Genomic DNA, 21,185 nt, shown 5'->3' with positions numbered 1-21,185 from the left:
GGAAGTCATTGTTTCTAAGTTAACTAGAATATGTAAACGTTCTTCAAATTTTTAAAGCTGATCTATTTAATCTGTATTCTTTTTGGCAGAACTTTTCCCTTTGTGACCCACATGTGCTCTCCTAAGTTTATTTAGTGTTAGATAAACAGAAGAGATAAACAGACAGCCCAAATAAATTAGGCAGCGTGAACACTGACTGTACTTTTGCAAGCAGAGTCCTTCCTGTTGTGAACATTTGAACTCATAGTTCTTAAAAGATAGCTCTTTCTTCCAATTCTACTATGTTCCATGCTTTAGCAATTTGTTCTTTATATTCTATCAGGCTAACATGATAGGAAAATGGTAGCAAATTAAAGCCTCTTGATATGTTAATAAATTACCCTTGCATTGTTTCTATGCTTCATTGAATTTCTTAATAGGAACTTCTTATAAATGGGCTAGAAACCCAAGACTATGCTGTATAAAAATCATTAATAAACAAGATTTTAATGTGTGAAAATATATCATTTTATATGCCTAATGGGAAAATGACATTTGAAGTATAATAATATAATTGGAAGGGAAAACTGCTAATAACACACTATTGTTGTAGTGAAGAGATGGCCACTGAGAAGTACATGAAATTCTTGTAGTTGTAATCAGTACTACAAATTAAAATTTTAATGGAGAGTTTGTTCATTCTTCAAAAGCTCAAGGAACCTTTAGAATATTTGAATGATATAATTAACCAGAAACATTCTAGACGATCTCTAACAACAAGAGAAGTTGTTCCTAAACAGAGATTGGGACCCAGGTAACAATTTCTAGCAATGAATAATTCTAGAATTTGTTTCAGTAAACAACATTTGGAGCCCCAAATTTTTTATATTCTTTACTGCATAAAAAATTAAGAACCTATGAAATGAGCAATCCTAAAAAAATTAATAATTTATTTTCTTTCTTTATACCCCTGCATTACATTGGCTTTATGAAATTCTGTGTTCTATCATGACTTTTAAATGAATGTTTTAGACAGCCCAGCTTAAACAATTGGCTTGAATAATAAATCAATATTATTGGTTCTTATAAGTGAAAAATTCAGAGGAAGGCTTAGTTTTCAGCCAGATTTTTCCAGTAATGCAGATAATGCCACCAAACACCTGATTCTTTCCACTCTTTCCATTCTACTCTGCCTTCCTCACTGTGGGCTTCATACTCACCCTCTGCTGGATGGCTCCATGCACTCCCTTTTTAGGAGCGAAATAGCTGCAAGTTTCAGAACTCACATCATTCCATCCAGAGAAAGAGAGCATCTCCCCAAGTAGCTCTCATGAAAGACAAAGAAACTTTTCTTTCCCAGCAATCCCAGAAATTGTCTCCTCATATGTCATTAGTGCAGCTTACGAGGGACGGGGTATTATTAATTGGAGACAAGCCAGTTATTTTCCAAGGTTGGAGTTGTAAATACAGTCATGATCAGACAAGAAGCTGAGAGTTGGCCAGAGGAACTTTGGATTCCTGTTTCCTGAAGAAAGGGGGCCTGGTCGATGGGCAACAAACAACTATTATTATAAAGTGTCAAATATACTATATCTGAACATTTCTTCTTTATAATTTATATGATCTAGAGAAATGCAAATAAATTACAGGTTTGTATATGTATGGTTATGATGTAACAGGAGCTTTGCAAAGTGCTCAGAGGGTGTTGAAGTATAGTACTGACCCTCAAGGAATGGTCACTGTTTATTAAGGGAAAAAAACAATAGGCAGCAGGTTGATTAGTACATATGTACAGTTATAATATATGACATTCAGTGGAGTCAAAGTAAATTTACCATGATTAATTAAGCTAATTCAGCTTAAGCTTCAAAGCCCCTCAAGTTTCAGGGGATTCTTTTTATCCCTTGTCCCTAATTTTATGTTTATAGTCTTATGTTCATTTTCTTAAATAACCCTTCTCCTGCAAATTGCTTATCTCATAAAACCCAGATCTGTCCTCAGTGCAAAGGAACGAGCTATCTCTTGAGGAGGCCTGGATGCTTCACTGAAGCACATGAGAGGGTCCATGAGGGTTTTAAACATCCAGGTACACCGGGATCTGTTTCTTCCCACATCTGATCTAGGTCCATAATTCAACTTTTACATGTGTTTCTTACATACTTCCTCAAAGTGTTCTGACAATATTGACAAAACAGTGGTTTTCTATTTCACTTTTATGTAGCATCTAATATTTAACAAAAGCATGTTGGAAAAATTAATAACAATATTTGTATAAGATTATGCAAGCAAGAACCAAAAATGAGAAAGTAAATAAAAACAGTGTCCCTGTCCAGACGTCCGTTCCCTGGGGCTTAGATGACATGGACAGGATTACAAAATGAGTGGGAGCTGGCTGTCTGGCTCTTCACCAAGTCCGTGCTGCACTCAGCTCTCAGTCACAGAGGAAGTTGAATCCTAGAGGTTTCTGTTCTCTGTACTGAATGCTGGGAAAGGTTAATCCTGGAATCGTCAGACCTTTTCAGTTTTCCTTTATTTGTATAAGCATTAAACCTGAGAGGGAAAAAATGAGAGGTAGTAAATAGAGTATGGAGAGAATGTAGGCTCCGTTCAGATGTAGCTCTCTCGCATGCTGGGCAGACTTAGACGTGTTTCCTAAGCTCCCTGAACTTCTGTCTCCCCTTCTTTAAGATGAACACAATAGTATTTACATAACAGAGAACTAAATGCACTAATGTAGGTGAGACACCTGGTATAATGCCCAACACACAGGGGCATTCAGTGACTGGTAGCTACACAGAAGATTTCCAAAATTGTCAGTTGAGGGTTCACCATCTTTGGTATGATTGAAAAAAATCTAGTGAAAGATTTATTTAATTTTGTTCTAATAAAATAAAAATCAACAACTTTTTATAAAATATGTAATATTTTTCATGTGATAATTGCTTTTTCATCTCTTTAAATTACCAAATTACCAAAACCTTAAGCATCAAATAACTGAAATTAAATTAAATGTTTATGGAAACTTAAGATGCACATTTATTTAGATGAAATCTTTTATTATATTTATAATATTCTTACTCTTTCCTTAGCTGACTTAACCAAACAGTTGAAGAGCACAGAAGCAATGAAAGTTCCTTATCAGTAAAATTTATTAGACCCCCCTCATCTGATTAGACATCACAGGTTCAAGTTTTATTCACTACATGTCCAGGTTAGAGGTCATGTGTATTGTTTGACATGATGGACAGCTCGTGAAACAATCTGTCATTGACTTATCTTTTCAATACCCAACCAACAGTGGGTGTAGAGGTTTTTCTCCCAGTTTATATAGATTTTCCTCGTGGAGATGTGACATTGTGGTGAAATCTATCTTAAAACATGAAACATGCTACTCCTTCACTTATTTACATACACTCATGTGAACTTTGCTCTGAAATTACAGTGGTTACATGACTTTGACATGAAGACAGCCCCTGCTCATTAAAGTATAAATGGAATTTTCCTATTTCCCAGTCATGCCCTCTGATAAATGAAGCAGTTTCATCACAAGGCCAAGTCCTACTAATATTGACATGAGCGTAAGACATCACACACACATTCATTGAGTAGAAAAAATATATTTTGTTAACACAGGAGTTGTTTGACTGACAGATGATGATAAGCATAACCATTTTCCCAAATTATTATGCCACTTAAAAGAGGAAGTGATAATGCCTGGAGGCTTCGAAATATGATAATGCAAATGGATGCACTGAAGTGTGAAAACTCTCAGCCGTCCACCCTTGATACTGCCAAGTGTCTACGTACCACGTAGAACAGAGTTTAAGCTGTTATGGTGGGGAATGCTCAACTTGGCAATATGGCGCAAGTTCCTACAGCTTTTTCATCATAAAGTAACAATACCTAAAATGAAATTAGTTTGATTTACTTCAGTATATAATCTACCTAGTGCTCGAGTTTCAGCAACAAAATGTGAAAAATGGGCAAAACTACTAAGTGCCTTGGTTGCTAACTATGATGACACAAAATTTATTAGAAGACAAAATGTGAATGTCTAAATTTAATTATTTACCATCTGCCAAAAATCCTACTAAATATGAAATTTTTTTCTAAATGTATGTTGAGGGTCTCCTCAACATACAATGCAATTTGAAAATCATTTTTGTTAATCTGGCTTCTGTTGCAGTGCAGAGGATAAGTACTATTTTAAGACAAGGTATTAGTGGCAGCATCTGGGTACTGTCTTAAACTCATGGAATAATCCCAGCCGAGGGTATAATTGCAAGGGGGAAGTGCAGAAGGGCACCAGTTTCAGGACTGGACTTATTTAAATTAGCAAGTGTATTCTCTCTTTCCCTTGTTCTTTCATTACACAAGCATTTATTGCACACCTACTCTGTGCCAGGCACTGGAGAGAAAAACAGTAAGAACTAGCCCCTACCTGTAGGGGTTTACAGTCATTTTTTTGTTTCCCCAAGGGTATTTTATGCTCTTTTGTCTCTAATCAAAAGTGCAAAGGAAGAAGTTGATTCACATTCTCTGTGGTAACCAGAAATAGTGAGATTTTTTTTTATTTGTTTGATTTTTTTCTCCACTGGTGTTTGTTGGAGACACACAACAGGGTGGCAGGGAGCTTAGAGGACTTACACAGAAGTCCTGAACCAGTCCTGCTTTTCCTGTCTGCAGTGTCTGCTTAGCTTCTTTTCTCGTGTCTTCCCACTTAGCCAAGCGTCCCAGCCTTTCAGAAAGAGGGCTAGAGGGATGAAAATACCGCAGCTTGTCCCACTTTGACAAACGTTGAGCTGCTAAAGAAGGAACTGGGAAGAACGGGAGCGCTTTCCTCGCGTGTGCTCTTGGGAGAATACTCCTGGGGAAGGAGAAGAGAGCCTGCCCCACGTGCTTCTATTTCACCAGCCCCGTGACACACCGAAAGTATAGCATTATTGTGGCAAAATTAGGCTGAAGTCAGTCTCTTTTAACCTTGCTCCCAGCAGAAACAAAGTGTTCGGTAGAGACGATCTTGAAACTGATGGCATAGGCTCATTATCCTGCTACTTAACACTTAGAAAGCTTTTAGAACTGACACGAGAAGATTTAAGATATTTTATTTATATCTCCATTGTTTTTATGTAAAAACGGTTACTTCTCACTAAGATATTTAAAACCAATTTTCTTATAAATAATTCTAGGATAATGAGAACAATAACAGCCAACATTTGACTTGTTATTATGCTAGACGTTGTGCTAAGCATCGTACATAGATTTTCTCATTTTATCCTCACAACTCTGATGAATTGCACTGGTTGTATTTCCTTTCGTTTGTTACCTGTTATTTCTCTACCATAGGTAGGTAGAATATATTATTTTTTAGAAGCCTAGTGATTGGCTTATCTTCTAGATTCCCTTCACCTTTCCTATATGCCCTTCCCTAAGGACAGTCACGTCAGATATGAGCAGAAGAGGCAGACTTCTGTCCCATTTACCTATGACTGTCATCCTAAATTTTGCTTATCAGAATACCACTTTGGTCTTTTTTTAATTGAAGTACAGTAATTACAATGTGTCAGTTTCTGGTGTACAGTACAATGTCCCAGTCATGCATATATATATACATATCTTCGTTTTCATATTTTTTTCATTAGAGGTTGTTACAAGATACAAAATGCCACTTTGGCTCAAAGTTTATCTTTCTTCATAATCTAATTAATTGTGTTTATTCACTCAGTGAAAAAGTATAAAAAGAAATATACTCAATTATATAGCCAGTAAAATATAAACAAAATATAAATACACGATTTATATAAAAATACAAACTTTCTTTTCTTCGTGCTTCTTTACTTCAGGTTTCATTTATTAAGGATACATGTGGAAATTGTGTTATGATTAGCAGAAGTTCACCTGATGCTGAAAATCCATATTAAGCAAATTAATAGTGTGCGTAAAGTTGCAGAGGGGAGGTTTAATTTATTTAAAAGAACAAAATTTTCACACATTCTACAAACACAAATTTCCAAGTTAAAAGCCTTCTCACCAACAAGAACAACCTAGAACTGAAGCACCTTATGTTTTAGTTGGAATTTGAAAGAGTTTTCTTTGTTCTTACGTTCCACTTTATTTTGACTTTTTAATTGTAAAAATTTTCAGAAGAAAAGCACCAACAAGAATTATTACCCACTTACTCAATATCTAGATATTATAATTATTAACATTTTAGCTTTTTTGGTTTGTTTTACTGAAGTGTTTTAAGGTAAATTAAAATTATCATACTTTATCCCTAAATCCTTTAGTATGAAAAAAGCATTTTCCTGCATAAATGAAATACCATCATCACACCTAACAAAACTTATGGCAATTTTCTAATATTATCTAACACTGTACCCATAATAAGTTTTCTCAGTTACCTGCCGTATGTTTTTAAAAATTGGTTTGTTCAAGCCAGGATTCAGTCAAAGATCACACAGTACATTTCTTTTAAATAAGCATTTTTTTATTTTTCCTTTTTTATTGAAGTATAGTTGATATACAAAATTATATTAGTTTCAAGTATACACCATAGTGAATCAAAGTTTTTATAGATTATATTCCATTTAAAGTTCTCATAAAAATATTGGCTATATTCCTTGTGCTGTACAATATATTCTTGTAGTTTATTTACTTTATACATAGTAGTTTGTACCTATTACTCCCCTACAACTATCTTGTCCCTCCTGCTTCCCTCTCCTCACTGTTAATTTGTAACCATTAATTTGTTCTCTGTATGTATGAGTCTGTTTCTGTTTTGTTACATTCACTCTTTTGTTTTATTTTTTAGATTCCACGTATAAGTGATAACATACAGTATTTGTTTTTTTCTGTCTGACTTTTTTCACTAAGCATAATACCCTCCAGGTTCATCTGTGATGTTGCAAATGAGAAAATTTTCATTCTTTTTATGGCTGAGTAGTATTCCATCCAAGTACTACATCTTCATTATCCATTCATCTGTTAATGGACACTTAGGTTGCTTTCATATCTTGGCTATTGTAAATAATGCTGCAGTGAACATTGGGGTGCATGTATCTTTTCAAATTAGTGTTCTCATTTTCCTTGGATGTATACCCAGGAGTGGAATTGCTGGATCATGTGTTACTTTCATTTTCAGTTTTCTGAGGAATCTCCATACTGTTTTCCATAGTGGCTGCACCAGCTTACATTCCCAGCAACTGTGAACAAGGATTCCCTTTTCTCCACATCCTTGTCAACACTTATTATTTGTGGTCTTTTTGATGATGGCCATTCTGATAGGTATAAAGTGATATCTCACTGTGGTTTTGATTTGCATTTCTTTGGTGGTTAACGATGTTGAGCATCTTTTCATGTGCCTCTTGGCCATCTGTATGTGTTCTTTGGAAAAATGTCTTTTCAGATCTTCTGCCTATTTTTTAATTGAGGTGTTTTCTTTTTGATATTGATTTGTATGAACTGTTTATGTATGTTGGCTGTTAACCCCTTATTAGTTATGCCATTTGCAAATATTTTCTCTCATTCCAAAGGTTGTCTTTTCATTTTGTTGATGGTTTCCTTTGCTATACAAAAGCTTTAAATTTTCATTAAGTCCCATGATGACACAGTATGTTTGATTCTTATGTCTCTTAAGTGTCCTTTAGGCTAGAATAGTTCCTAACCACTACCCTTTTTTTTCCCATTATACTGACTGATTGAAGAAACCATGCCAGTTCTCCTTTAGAATATCCCACCTTCTGAATTTGTCGTTTTTCTTTATATTTTCATTTAAAGTTTTGATATATGGTTTATATATGCAAATATCAGTGAAGATGGATGAAAGGAATTTATATTTGGAAATATATGATCTTTATTGTTTTCTATTTAAAATACAAAGTTATTATAATTTATTAAAATTTATGAAAGGTGCAATGTTCACATTTGAAAGGTATTTCTGGATCATATAATTTTAAGAGCCATCTAAAATTATATACATGTGATAAGCCAAATACTTAACCAAACAGTAAATAAAAGGGTGACAGAAAACTAAAAATCTTCATTATTTTCACTCCCCAGAGACAACTATTGTTGTAGTTTCATGTATACTCTTCAAGATTTTTTCTCAATATTTAAGCAAAAATATATTACATATATACCATAGGATTTTTAAAAAAACATTGATAATGCTAAATGATGCTGTTTTTGCAACTGACTTTTTTCAATCCTGGTACTAGTCATGATAATTTAATGTTATCTATAATCCATTCTCCACAGAACCATGGAGGCACCTTTCTAAAGCCTAACTCGGATCGTGTTTCTCTCCTGCTTAAAACCATTCAGTGACTTTCCACTGCACTTACCATAAAATGTATTTCATCACTCTGGTCTACAAAGCCATATGATATAACAATACCTGCTTTCTCACCTCGTCTCATAAAGTCTTCTACTTGTCTGTTATGCTCAGGTCACACTGCTTTTCTTTCTGTTCCTTGAACATGTCACAGGTCCCCCTTCGAGCCTTTGCACTAGCTTTTCTCTGTCTTGAATTCTCTTACTCCAGAATTTCTTATGACTGGCTTTCTCTGGTCATTCATGTCTCTCCCAGAGGTTCTTGAGAGATGCCTTCCCTATCACCCAGTTGCTGCTATCCTGTTACTGTTTTAATTGTCAGTAGAGCACTTATCTCTGGTATTTTCTCATTTACCAAATTGTTTATTTAGATTTTGTCTGTCTCTGTCTCTACAGGCAGGCAGTCAGACATATACACAAACACTTAAATGCACAAACACACACACATGCATTTGAATGCAAACTTCATGAGAACAGCAACCTCGTTTGTCTTATTCTAAGGTCTAGCACAATTTTTGACACATAGTAGGTACTCAATATTTATAAGAGCAATTTATCTTGGAATTTTTTCTAACCAGCCTTTTTGATTAGTGGAATAATATACAGTACTGTGGATGTATCATCATTTATGTAACCAGTTCCCTATTGGAAATTTAAACTACTTCCAGTTTTTGTTTGCCTTTTCAAGCAAGTCTGTGAAAGTATCCCTGTATTTTATTCTTTCCATTTTGTAAATTCCTCAAAAAGGAATTGCTAGATCAAAAACATGCATTTTGTAAAAAGTATTACCACAAGAAATTCATACCAACTGGATTCCTACCAACAGCATCATGAGATGTCATGTTTTGCTATACCCTGGCCAACACTGAATATTGTGAAACTTAATCATTTTTGATAATCTAATGAATAAAAATAATTTTTTTTCACATTTTGAGTGTACTTCTGATCTTTGGTTGTAAGTTACAGGAAATCAACTTAAACTGGTTTAATTTGAAATATAAAGTTGTTCTGGCTCATATAACTGAGAAATACAGGGATGGGTCAGTTCAGGAAAACTGGATCCAAGGGCTCACCAGTGTCATAGGATGCCACATCGCTGTTACTTTTCTGCACTGGCATCATTCTCAGGCAGGCTTCCCTATGTTATAGCAGTGATGCCTTTGTAACCCCACCAGACACAGAGAATGCTTCTTTCCCAGGTTGTCTCAGCAAGGTTTCATTGGAATAACGAGAATCACATACTCATTTCTGTAACGATATTCGTGGCCATTTGAATAGAATATGCTGACTGACAGGTCTGGATCACATGTCTACCAAAAAGGTCTGAAAATAGATAGACTCAGCCCACCCTAACCAGGTAGACCAAGAGTAGAGAAGGAGTGGTTCATAAAGGAAGAAGGAATAATGGATGCTCAACAGAAAAACAAGATACCCAGTACCTTGTATGAGCTGGTAATTTTTTTTCTACACATGTTGGAAATCTGCATTCTTTTTTCTGTGAATTCCCTATACATCTCATTTGCTCATTTATTTAATTAGAACATTTCTTAGTTTCTTATTGAATAGTAAGAGCTCTTTTTTTTTTAAGGAAACTAGCCTTTTATCTTATGTGCTATAAATATTTTTCATCGTGTTGTCTTTTGATTTTGCCTAAAAATGTTGTCTAAAATTTCCACGTGGAAATTTAGAGTATTATACTATCAGATCAATCAGTCTTCATTCATTCAGGATTTATGATGCATCTAAAAAGAGCCAGATACTGAGGGTACAGAGATGAACAAAATGTAGGGCTTTCCCTTGAAGGGTTTGTCTACTGGATAAAAAAAGTTATAAACTTGCCTAACTATCACCAGATGGTGACATGTAGAGCTTCACAGATGGTATTTGAGCTGCTTCCAGAGGAATGAGTTGAAATTCCCCAGTCAGATAAGAAGAGAAGCAGGGAATTTACTTGAGCACAGAAGCATCTGTAGGTATGATTTCTGTATTGTCATAACTGAGGATTTTAAGAATGACGATAGGTAGCTCATGACTGAAAAAACAAGAAAGGCAAGAATTCTTGAAGCATCTTCTAAGGATTTCCAAGCCCTTGTTATTATAATGCAAGATAACAAGATAACTTAGATATTTTAGAAGCTCAGAGGTAGTGGGTGTTGAACTAACTAAAAGCAATCCTTAGAAGTCAAACAAATTAAGCAGCTGTACAAAGCCTCAGCTGGTTCTGTAACGTGTGTAGCCATCAACCAGCACTGTGATCTTGATTTGATTTTCCTTTTCTTCATTACCCTTATCTAAAACGTAAGAGAGCTGAACCTGTAAAGTTCGTTCCATTTCTGAGGATCCATGATGGATGAAGAATCTTGTAGGCAGTTATAGAAGAAAAAAATGACATAGGTTCAGAATTTCATATTTAGCAATGAAAAAGCAGTGCAGTGTTGTGGAAAGAGCAGAGACTCAGGTGTACCTCCTGTTTCCTCGTCATGAAATTAGGTTCATAATGAATGCTGTGTCTGCCTCACAGACTTTTGAAAATCAATCTAGAAAATGGCTGTGGACAATATCTTACACAAATATCTAGTATCATTAGCAGTTGCAGCAGCAATAGTGAACTCTTAAACATTATATGTATATAAATAGAATCCCAGTGCCATGAATATCATAGTTTCAAGTTTTTTGATATGCTAGAATTCAGTGTTATTAATTTAATCGGACCTTTGATTTTTCCTTGAAAACTCTTTTTATTCTTACAGTTTTTAATCTATTTTAATGGCATTGCCCATATCTCTGATCAGTCCACATTTATTTTTTGTTTATTTATTCAAATCAATCCAACTCTATGCTCAGACTTTGATATTTTCTAGAGTCCTTTTAGTGTCTCATATAGTACCATTTACCCAATAAGTATTTTTAAATAATTTCTATTGCTCATTTTTTACCTATTTTATTTAATTTATATACCTATCCCATAGAAAAGACTTGATAAAACGTGGATGGTTTTATTAAATAGAAAAACATTGATAGATCAAAACTAAGAGAACAGAAAGGGAAAGAAAATAGGAAAATGAAACCAAAGAAAAACTTAGCACTCAAAAATATGAACTATGATTCTAACCAGAATTTTTCAAAGGACATAACAAGGAACACTAATTCTATTGCATGTTAACAGGAAAACAAAAGGAAGAATGAGGGTCTAGTAAAAATAGATAGATAGATAGACAGACAGACAGATAAACACTGGAGTGAACAGAAATAATGCTGTTTACAATAATATTTCTCAGAACCTTTAATATAATGTAAATCTCCATAAATATCTATCAGGATTTTTGTTCCATATAATAAAATCACAGTTTATCAGGAAAACAAAGCTATTTGTGGTATTTAAGGCAGAGACAAATGTATTTGTATTCGAAAAGGAGAAATCAGCTGATAACAGAAAATCCTCAACATCATTTCTTCAATAAATTCAGTAGTTTGATGTAGATATAGTAATGTTACACATGTAATTTTCCATCAATTTTATGTTGAAAATAGAGCTTTTTGCAATCTATATAAGCTTTATAGCAGTTTTAGAAATTGAATTATAATGATAAAGCATTGTAAAGGTAGAATTTTTTTTTAATTTTGCATTGCTATCTGCATCATTTTCTGTTACCTGTTAGTGTCAACTTGTAACATACAAACTCACAAGGACAAAATAACAACAAATCCAATAGCAAGTTCTAAACCTGCAGTTACACTCTTCACGTGGGAACCTTTGAAAGTACAGAGGTGGCTGTGTCTAAAAGCCTACTGTTTTAGCGAAAATGAAAATGAAACTGATTATTGCTACAGTAATTAAAATAAAAACTAAAAAAGATTGCAACAAAATAAATATAAATTTCATTAAGTGTAGTTTTAGTGTTTTTTTGCCAGAATTCTACCTTATTTATTTACTAAATCCAGATGGTATTGACATTGTATTATTTGCTCAGTTTTTAAAATAGTAACAAACTTATAACCTTATCAGTTTATATGTAGGTTAAGTAGATAGGTGGATGATTAATTACTAGGGTAGGTAGGAGATAAGATAGGTAGGTAGATGGTTAGATATTACATCTATTTGGATCTCATAAGGAAAGATGTCATCTGTGATGTAACTCTCACTTCCCAAATAGGTATTTTTTAGAATTTTTCCTTTGAATGATTTATTGCTTCTTGATCAGATCAAAATAATAGAAAAATATTGAATACAAACCAAGTTATTTACATTTGTTTTATAAAATTTATTTTTAAATGCACTAGATAAAAATTCAAAATTAGACATGTATTTTAAGGAGTTACTCTTGGAGGCATACATAGACTTTAATACAGGGCAGCTGTTTCCTACAATGTGTTATTCTGTAAAACACTCCAATAAAATGACTTTGATGAAACTTGAGTAAAATAAAAACTGTAAATATTTATTTTATCCCTTTTCCAGTAGTTTAGGAGAAGCCTGGAAAAGATTAAGAGAAAGGGCCATGAGGCCCTTTTTGGGGTTTTGGTTTTGTGAGGTCTTACAGAACAAGCAATATCAGGTAAGGGCAGTCCTGAGGGATTGTGCAGACATTTTATGCATGTGAAGGATCTTCGAGCGTATTCAGCACAGAATGAAGCACTAAACATTTTAAATGCTTTGAAAAAATTTACTTAATAATATTGAGTTAGAAGAGCAAATACCTGCTCATGTAGAAAAGTATAAAATATGTAGGCCATTTTAAATGAAAAACTTACTATATCAATCCAGTAACAGAACTCACATTCATTTCATTATAGTAATTATTCTTTTACCAAAAAAGTAATTATGTATTTGTTTTAAATATTATTAACATTTTATGTGACATTTAATGAAATCACATTGCCTTTTTATATGCAAGTAATAACATTTGAAAAATGATCAGTGACATTTAACACAGAATAAAGTTTAAGCCTTAGAATATTTAAAAATACATTTAAACCAAAGTTTTAAAAAATTAAGTAATTCAATAATTTAGTCTTTGTTAAGTCATAATTAAGTTTAAGGAAAATTAACATAATTTGTAAATACTTTTAATATTTAGAATAAGAATATTTGCAAATAAGAGTTTATCATGGAAAGTACTAACAATTGCTGACATCATTGTATTGTTTGAATTAGTCCCCTGGGACCAAAAGAAAAAGCTTGCAAGCAATTTATAAATGAATCTTTCTCTCTTGTGTAATATTATTTGTCTCATTGAAACACTAATTTTCTACTACTTCTCATGTTAAAATTAAGCCTTGGGGGAACTTCATAGCTAACTAGTAATATTAAATTTTGAAGTAAAGGGATTATATATTATGTTTAGTATTCATCTTTTGTTTTCTACAGAAACATTTATTTTTTGTAGTATGCCTTCCAAAACAAAATAATGTTGCTATTAGGTATCATATGAATGTATTCCATATGTCATTAAACCAAAATCAGACAAAAACCTAAGCTAAGGCAATTTGCTGTTTGAAATCATGAGGACTATATGCTAGAAATTCTTAATGATGTGTGCTGGAAGTTTGAGACAATGATTCAACTAAGACATGCTTTATTGAAAAAAAAATACATATATTGTATCCTGAGCATTTTACTGTATGCTCAGCTAAAGGGATTAATGTTATAATGGTGGTGTGATGGAATTGATGGAACAAGGCTTGGTGGCCTTAGCGGAATGCTTCCCAGGGAATCTGAATTGTCTGGATTATTCCCATGAGCCTTAGGTTTGCAGTTTAACTTCATAAAAAGGATATTACATCATCTGTATAATGACAGAGTGGGATTAACATTCCGACAGGGTTTCCATATGAGTGATTGTTGTGTTTCACACTCTGGGTGACAGGCTATTAAGACAAGGTTTTCTCCAAAGTGACTGTCATGTGGTCAACTGCTTCACTTTCTCCTCACTGTATTTGCTGTGATCAAGCTAAATGTTCATTATGGTTGTGATTAAGTAGACAGGAAAATAACATCAAATACTGATTTTGCCTTAACGGTTTATACTAGATCATCTCTGTAATCTACTTTACTGAAACTTTCAGTAAAACCTAGAAACCTTGCATACATAAATAATCATCTTCAGTGATTTTTAGCAAGTGTAGTGGTTATCAAAATCAAATATCAGTATCAGAGCCAAGCAGAAGGGGTATAGCTCAGTGGTAGAGCATTTGACTGCAGTATCAGAACCGAACTAGATAAAAATGTAATACAAAATAAGTTCTTTATGTTCTATAATTAAACGAATTAACAGTAAATACTTTCAGGTAAAGAGTCATACTGTAGAAAAGCTAATATGACTGTATTAAACAGAATGCTGCTTTTTCTTTTTTTCAGCCAATTGGTGCTTTGAACCCAAAGAGAGCTGTGTTTTACGCAGAGCGTTACGAGACGTGGGAAGATGATCAAAGTCCACCCTACCATTATAACACACATTATTCAACAGCAACGTCCACCTTATCCTGGCTTGTTCGAATTGTGAGTGTCTTCATCAAGTTGTGGTTTGCCTTAAATCTTAAAGTATTTAACATAAGTAAATTAAATAAAAATCAAGTATACTTGCTATTTGTTTTAAACAAAGATTAGAGGCCAGTGAAGTAGAAATGAGAGATTCCAACCTCTAGCAGAACCTGAATCCTTTTTGTTAATGAGTTGTCTTATTTGCAAAGTCGGGTTAGAAAGGTAGATTATTGTTAGTTTCTTAAACCTGAACCAGTTATAAAAGGAACCAAAGTCCTGGAGTGCATCCTTAATATCTGAAGTTTCCTTTCCCACTGTCACAGGCTGGCAGTCTCCTCAGCCCTCTCAACCTTGCATCTTGGATGGTATATTTTAAAAACAGTTTTCTAAATGGTTTTGAAGACTAGTTTCATTTACTTTCTCTTTCTCCTGAAACATAACTATATCCAAGTCTCTTCAATCTTTTAAATACATACATACATACATACATACATACATACATACATACATACATAATGTATGTACATACGCACAACTTGCAGCTCCCGCCCACTCTGCAGTGACTTCCCATGTCTCCCCCCGCGTTGGCAAGTGTGCTGCTCTGCTCTGCTTGTCTCTACTTCATCACCTCCCATGCGATCTTTGGCCTGGTTGACTTAGGTTCCACACCCATCACTTTACTGAGTTGTCCCTGTAGAGGTCAAAGGTCGTGTGACAGAGCTTCCCACTTCTTACCATGATGTATCTGAAGCATTTGGCACCATTGCTCGCTTCCTCCTACTTGAAATTCTTCCCTCTTGTGGCTCCTCTGACAATATCCTCTTCCGGTTTCCCTCCTATCATGCTCACTGTCCTGCGCAGTCTCATGCTCAGATGTCTTCTTCCTCAGTATTTCGATTCCTAAGGATTTTTCCATGTCCTTTAATCTGGACTCTGTCATTCGGTTAAAAACTAATGACTTCCAGCTTCTATCTTTGTTGCAGACGTTTCTCTTGGACTCCTGACCTAGGTCTTGTTTGTTTGTTTGTTTATGTCTATATCCCACTGGATTTTTCTACCTGGACGTCTCATAATACCGTAAAGACCATTTCCAAAATGAACTCCTCCTCTCCCTCCTGCCGGGGTTCCTACCGATTTCTTACCTAAATGATCGGCTTGATCTCGCACCCAGTTACCTGACCTAGATATTTTCTCTAGGTTATCAGCCCCTTAAATCCAATCCGACATCACAGGAAATAGGTCCTACCAGCTACAGTCCATCTCCTTTTCTCTGTTAATGCTGGCACTTCCTTAGTTCAGGTTCGCATTATTTCTCATCTAGAATATGGCAAAAGCTCTTAGCAAATCTGTTTGCCTTTTGTCTTGCTTTCTCCGATCCAGCCTAGTTGAGAGCAACTACTGGAGTCAGATGGTCTGGTTTTTGTCAAACTGTAAGCAACTGAGAAGTATTATAGAATGCTAAATCAGGTTTCTAAATCAATCCCATCAATATTTTCGCCTATTACCAAAATAGACTTCAGACCACTCTGCTGCATGGGGCTTTTTTGCCTCAGAAACACATTGATAAGCAGCATCCATGAAAACGTGCATACACAGGAGGGCACCTCCTGCTTTTCAAGGTACTTTTTCCCACTGCCTGAATGACAGCTTTGGTTTGGAGGTCTTCCTCAAGCATTCTCTCCACAGTGGAGAGAAACTGAACTTACTGCCAATGTGCGGTATGTGTTATGTTTTAGGTAACTTGAAAAATCACTGATATCAATTACTGGTATCCAAAAAACTGTCAGAATTATGATTCAGTTTAATTGAACATATATTTTATATTTTTCATAATCCCAAACCAACATAAGAAATCAAAGAAGTTTAGATTAGCTACCCTGTGAGAAAACAAACTGAAATCTTATTTAAAAAAAAAAAAAACTCTGTAAACGAAAGGAAATGACATAAAACTTTCTTTTTTAGGCAAAAGTTACTGGTCTGATTTGTTCAGAAACTCACCTTAATTATGTCAACTTGGATTCTTTTATAAAAATGTTTCTGAGCTAGCAGTTTCTTAGGAAGTATTTTTTAACTTTAGCACTTTTAAAGAATGAGAGGTTCTATTTATTTTATGTTAATCTGGGGGGATATTAGATTTATATAAATGCCTGTTTACCATTATAAGCCAATCAGAGCAGAGCCCCTGTAGTTTATGGGTTGGAATAAACTCCAGATAAAAAAAATACTTCACACTCATGCAAGAGGTAAAGGCGTTTCTCAATTATAGACACACGTACATAAAGAGAACTTTATAGCTTCTCTCCTGTAGTTTCAGCCACAGGTCAAAACTAAATACAAAAATTTCCCAGTCAGGATCTGAAACAGCTGATGTCCTTTACCATGGGCATAAAGTATGTTCTTATTTCATTTGCTCTCACAAAGATACTGGCAAGAAAACTAAAAGCAAAAAACAATCACTGCTATAGTGAGCCAGCATGGTCAAGGGGTGTAAGACACCTTTCTCGGGTTTTTAGGGGATTAAAAAAGTCAGAACCATTTCTTAAAAACATTATCAAGTGGGTTACATGCTATATATGTATATTTTTTATTTGTTTGTTTGTTTGTTTATATTTATATATAAATATAGAAAATGGTATTCAATGGATTTTGTGTAATTAAATTAGTCTGAAGTTAGATTTATAAGAATTCAAGTGTGAGTTCATATACTTGTTATCAGCAACTTGATTTACATGAACACTCTCCTATCCCTGATGAGTTAAACATTTTATAAGTAATAAATCATAATTCACCCCTAAGTTGATGACCTATTGCAGTGAAAAGGAATACAAATTTGAAACTCTAAAGGGCAGGACAGAAATGCTATCATATTTATCCCACACATGCCCTTTTAGTATTGTCTGTGTGGTGCTGTGTAGAAATTTAATGCAAGCCACTTACGTATGTAATTTAAACGTTCTAGTAGTCACATTTAAGAGTAAAAAGAAAAAGGTGAGATGAGTTTTATAAATATATTTGTTAGGAAGCGGGGAGGGGCAACACAGGGGTAGGGAAGTAAGAGGTACAAACTATTAAGTACAAAACAAGCTACAAGGATATATTGTACAACACATGCATATCATAAAATATAGCCAATATTTTATAATAACTATAAATGGAGTATAAAACTATAAGTCACTATGTTGTATGCCTGTAACATATAATAGTATATAGCAATTATACTTCAGTAAAGGAGAAAAAAAAGCCCAGTATATCCAAAATGTTATGATTTCAACATGTAATCAACAGAATGATTATTAGTGAGGTATTTTAGATGTTTTAGGTATTAATTCTCTGAAATCCAGAATTCAGTTTGCACTAGCTCTATTCCAAGTACTCAGTAGTCACACATGGCCGGTGGCCACTCTATTGACAGAACAGATCTATAGGATTGCTTTTATAGGGATTCATTTAGCCAACACGTCTTATGTCATCTTATGTCATGCTGTTATAAATAGAAGTATCGTGGGCTAATAGCTTACTAAGCGTTTAACCTAATGGCCCAGGGAATTGTGATTTCCTCACTCCCATCCCAAGGAGTTTATGAAGTAGAAAATGCATTAAAATTTCTGTCACTAAGAATTTGTTCATAAAAACAAAATACAGATTAAAATAAGTATCTGCCCTTTACCTTTCAAACCTTTTAGACCCAAAGCCTTCAAACGCATTGTGAGTTTCAGTCAATATATTTAGTATGACAATAATAATAATTGATTTAAAATGCGAATTAACTACATACCTCATTACTTTAAATTAAAAATATTATTTTAGACACACTACCGGTGAGTCACTTGTCTAAATTACAAGACTCTGAAAAGGCTGTTTCTTTGCTAGCTGCCATTGGACAAATGATGAATAAACTATCATAGCAGAGTTTATAGAGTTTCTTCAGATATTAACTAGTATAAAAGAACACATTTTACTTGGAATGTTTTTGCTTTAAATCCTACCCTGAATATATAACATATACACAAAAGTAATTAAATCTTAACTCTCTGACCTTTACATCTTTAGTAACCTATTCACCTTCCAAATTCAGTATATTCAAAATACCGATTCAAAATTTGTCAAACATTTGATCATAGTTCTTAGGAAGTTAAGTAGGTTGTACAGCAAAAGTTAATTTATAAATCAGTTGTTTAGAATCTGGGACTTTATAAATTATAGATTGCTTTGAAAGCCTACCCAAGAGCCTGTTTAAACCATAATAGATCTTTGACAGTATATATTTGTAATGGAAAAAAAACAGTAGAAACACTTTTGCAGGTGTTGTAATTAAAAGGAAAAGATAATGCTGTTGAATATGAAATATTGTGGTCGTGTTTCTCTTGTTCACTGATGCTTATGGACAATGCATGTTTACTTAGAAGATGAAAGATTCTCAACCAAGGGACTGGTGTATAGTAGGTACATAGGTTAATGGAGACTTTCTGAAGATTCTAAAAGATACTTCTGGTCTCTTTTAAAAGCAAAATAAACTTCTGAAGTTAGACTAAGCATGGTAGAAATAATGGTTCCTCTATTTCCTAGAATGTGATCCTTCTCAGGTATAAAACAGGAATGATTAATACCTACTAGAAGGATAATGGTGAGGATTGAGTGAACTGAGATAATGAGGTGCTGAGCATAGAAAGGTGCTCAGTAATTCTTACTTCCCATCCCATTAGTCTTTATTATGCTTCATAATGCTTCAAAGTTTACATCTTTTGTTTAATAAAGTTATGTCCCAAGCACTACCTGTCACTCATGGATGGAGTTGTTTCAAATGAAATGAAGAGAAAGAAAAGAAGAAAACTATAAGGGGAGAGGGATGTAAGAAGAGAGTCTTATGAGATGACTGAGCCAAAGTCATAAAAGACAGAAGAATAAAGGCGTTGGCCAACGAGAAGAGGGTCGGAGGCACGGGTTTTGATTGCCCAGGATGAATAACACTCAGGGTCCGAAGGCTGGGGTAGATCTAGTCAGGAGAGGGAAGTCTGCCATCAACATTCATTCATACTGCAGGGCCTAACCTGAAGTTCTTAAAAGCCCACTGAGTGTAAGTATTTTAATTTCTGAAATTTCTGTTTAATATTTATGTATTTGTCTATCTTATCTCCTAAGCCAAAAGCTCTTCTAGTAGAATGATAAAATATCTAATGTGGTAATGTACACAGAGGAAACGATTTATCAACATATGTCAGGTGAATAAATATAAAAGTTTCTTAAACTTAATATAGCACTTGACCCTCTGTGTTAGTCAGGCATGAGTCAAATGCAACAGAAAGTCTTTGCATATGCCTTGAAGGTAATAGGAAGATACATGGAAAAAAGTAATCTCCACAGTAATCAGAGCTTGCAAGATCAATACCCACTTATAAACAAATAGGTTATCCATTTCTATTAGTTCTCTACCACTGTAGCAGCTGGAGGCCTTCAGGAATAGTGAGAGTATGTGTCAGTAAAGTAATTTGGGGACTCTAAAACAGCTGTTAATCAGATCTTTTTAAAAGCTACATAAAACAGTTAACTCTGGAATTCTCCAATATTCTCTGCTTTTAGGTACCACCAAATTCATAAACTTCACGACCAGAAATAGTAATTCTTCAATTTCAGATTTACTTTCTGTGCCCATCTGCACTTTTCTTGGCAAGCCTTCATTAAGGCATGAAAACTAAGGAAGGATTTTATCATTTAGATTGAGGTAAAGATCAGCTTTTAATGGCTGATGATAAGAAGTAAGACTTTGCATGTATGAATAGGTCTTTACTCACATCTATTTAATAGGGTAAAAATCATGGTGACAAGTCTGGTCCCTCTAAATTGTTCTCTGCCTACCAACTACAGAGAATAAATAAATGTCATCAGCATCCTAGAATAATGAAGAAGTAGATTCTGAAGATGCAACTTTTTGGTCAAACTAGTGGTTAAGAACTGACAAGAAAAACTGTATCTTACTCCTATCCAACCACACCCCTTCTCCCAACAGTACCTTCTATGTTTAGGTATGTTCAACAGAAATTTATTAAATACTAACTATGAACCAAGCACTGTGCTTGGTACTAAGGATAGAGGGGTCAATAAGACCTAAAGACCTTAGAGTCTGGTTGGGGGTCTAGCCAACTGGTAGTCTGGGGTGGAGCCCAGCAGTGAATACTTGATATAGTATGTGAGGCTGGTAGCCATCTTCATAACTCTGTGTTGGGTAAGATACTTCAAGCTTTCTCAAAATAATTTTATCTTATTTAATTCCCATAATTACCCCCAACGTATTGTCATTCCCAATTAAGTAGATGAAGGAACTGAGATACAGTTACTTAACACCACTCCTTACCTGAGGTTAAGTAACTAGCCTGAGAAAGGTAAATGGTTCCACCAA

General features: G+C 34.3%; 1 protein-coding gene across 7 annotated transcripts in view; it reads left to right on the top strand.

Annotated features, from left to right (window-relative positions):
• The window catches only part of NBEA (neurobeachin), a 536,299-nt gene that overhangs the window by 447,862 nt on the left and 67,252 nt on the right, over positions 1 to 21,185 (top strand). For all 7 annotated transcript variants that reach the window (XM_031465874.2, XM_064493205.1, XM_064493203.1 and 4 more), the window contains one exon: positions 14,669 to 14,809. In XM_031465874.2, the coding sequence (XP_031321734.2) occupies positions 14,669 to 14,809 (141 nt within the window). The remainder of the gene's footprint in view (positions 1 to 14,668; positions 14,810 to 21,185) is intronic.

The sequence above is a fragment of the Camelus dromedarius genome, chromosome 13 (assembly GCF_036321535.1).
Source record: "Camelus dromedarius isolate mCamDro1 chromosome 13, mCamDro1.pat, whole genome shotgun sequence".
NCBI lineage: Eukaryota > Metazoa > Chordata > Mammalia > Artiodactyla > Camelidae > Camelus > Camelus dromedarius.
The sequence above is the reverse complement of the archived record's forward strand: the minus strand, read 5'-3'. Positions and strand labels throughout refer to the sequence as shown.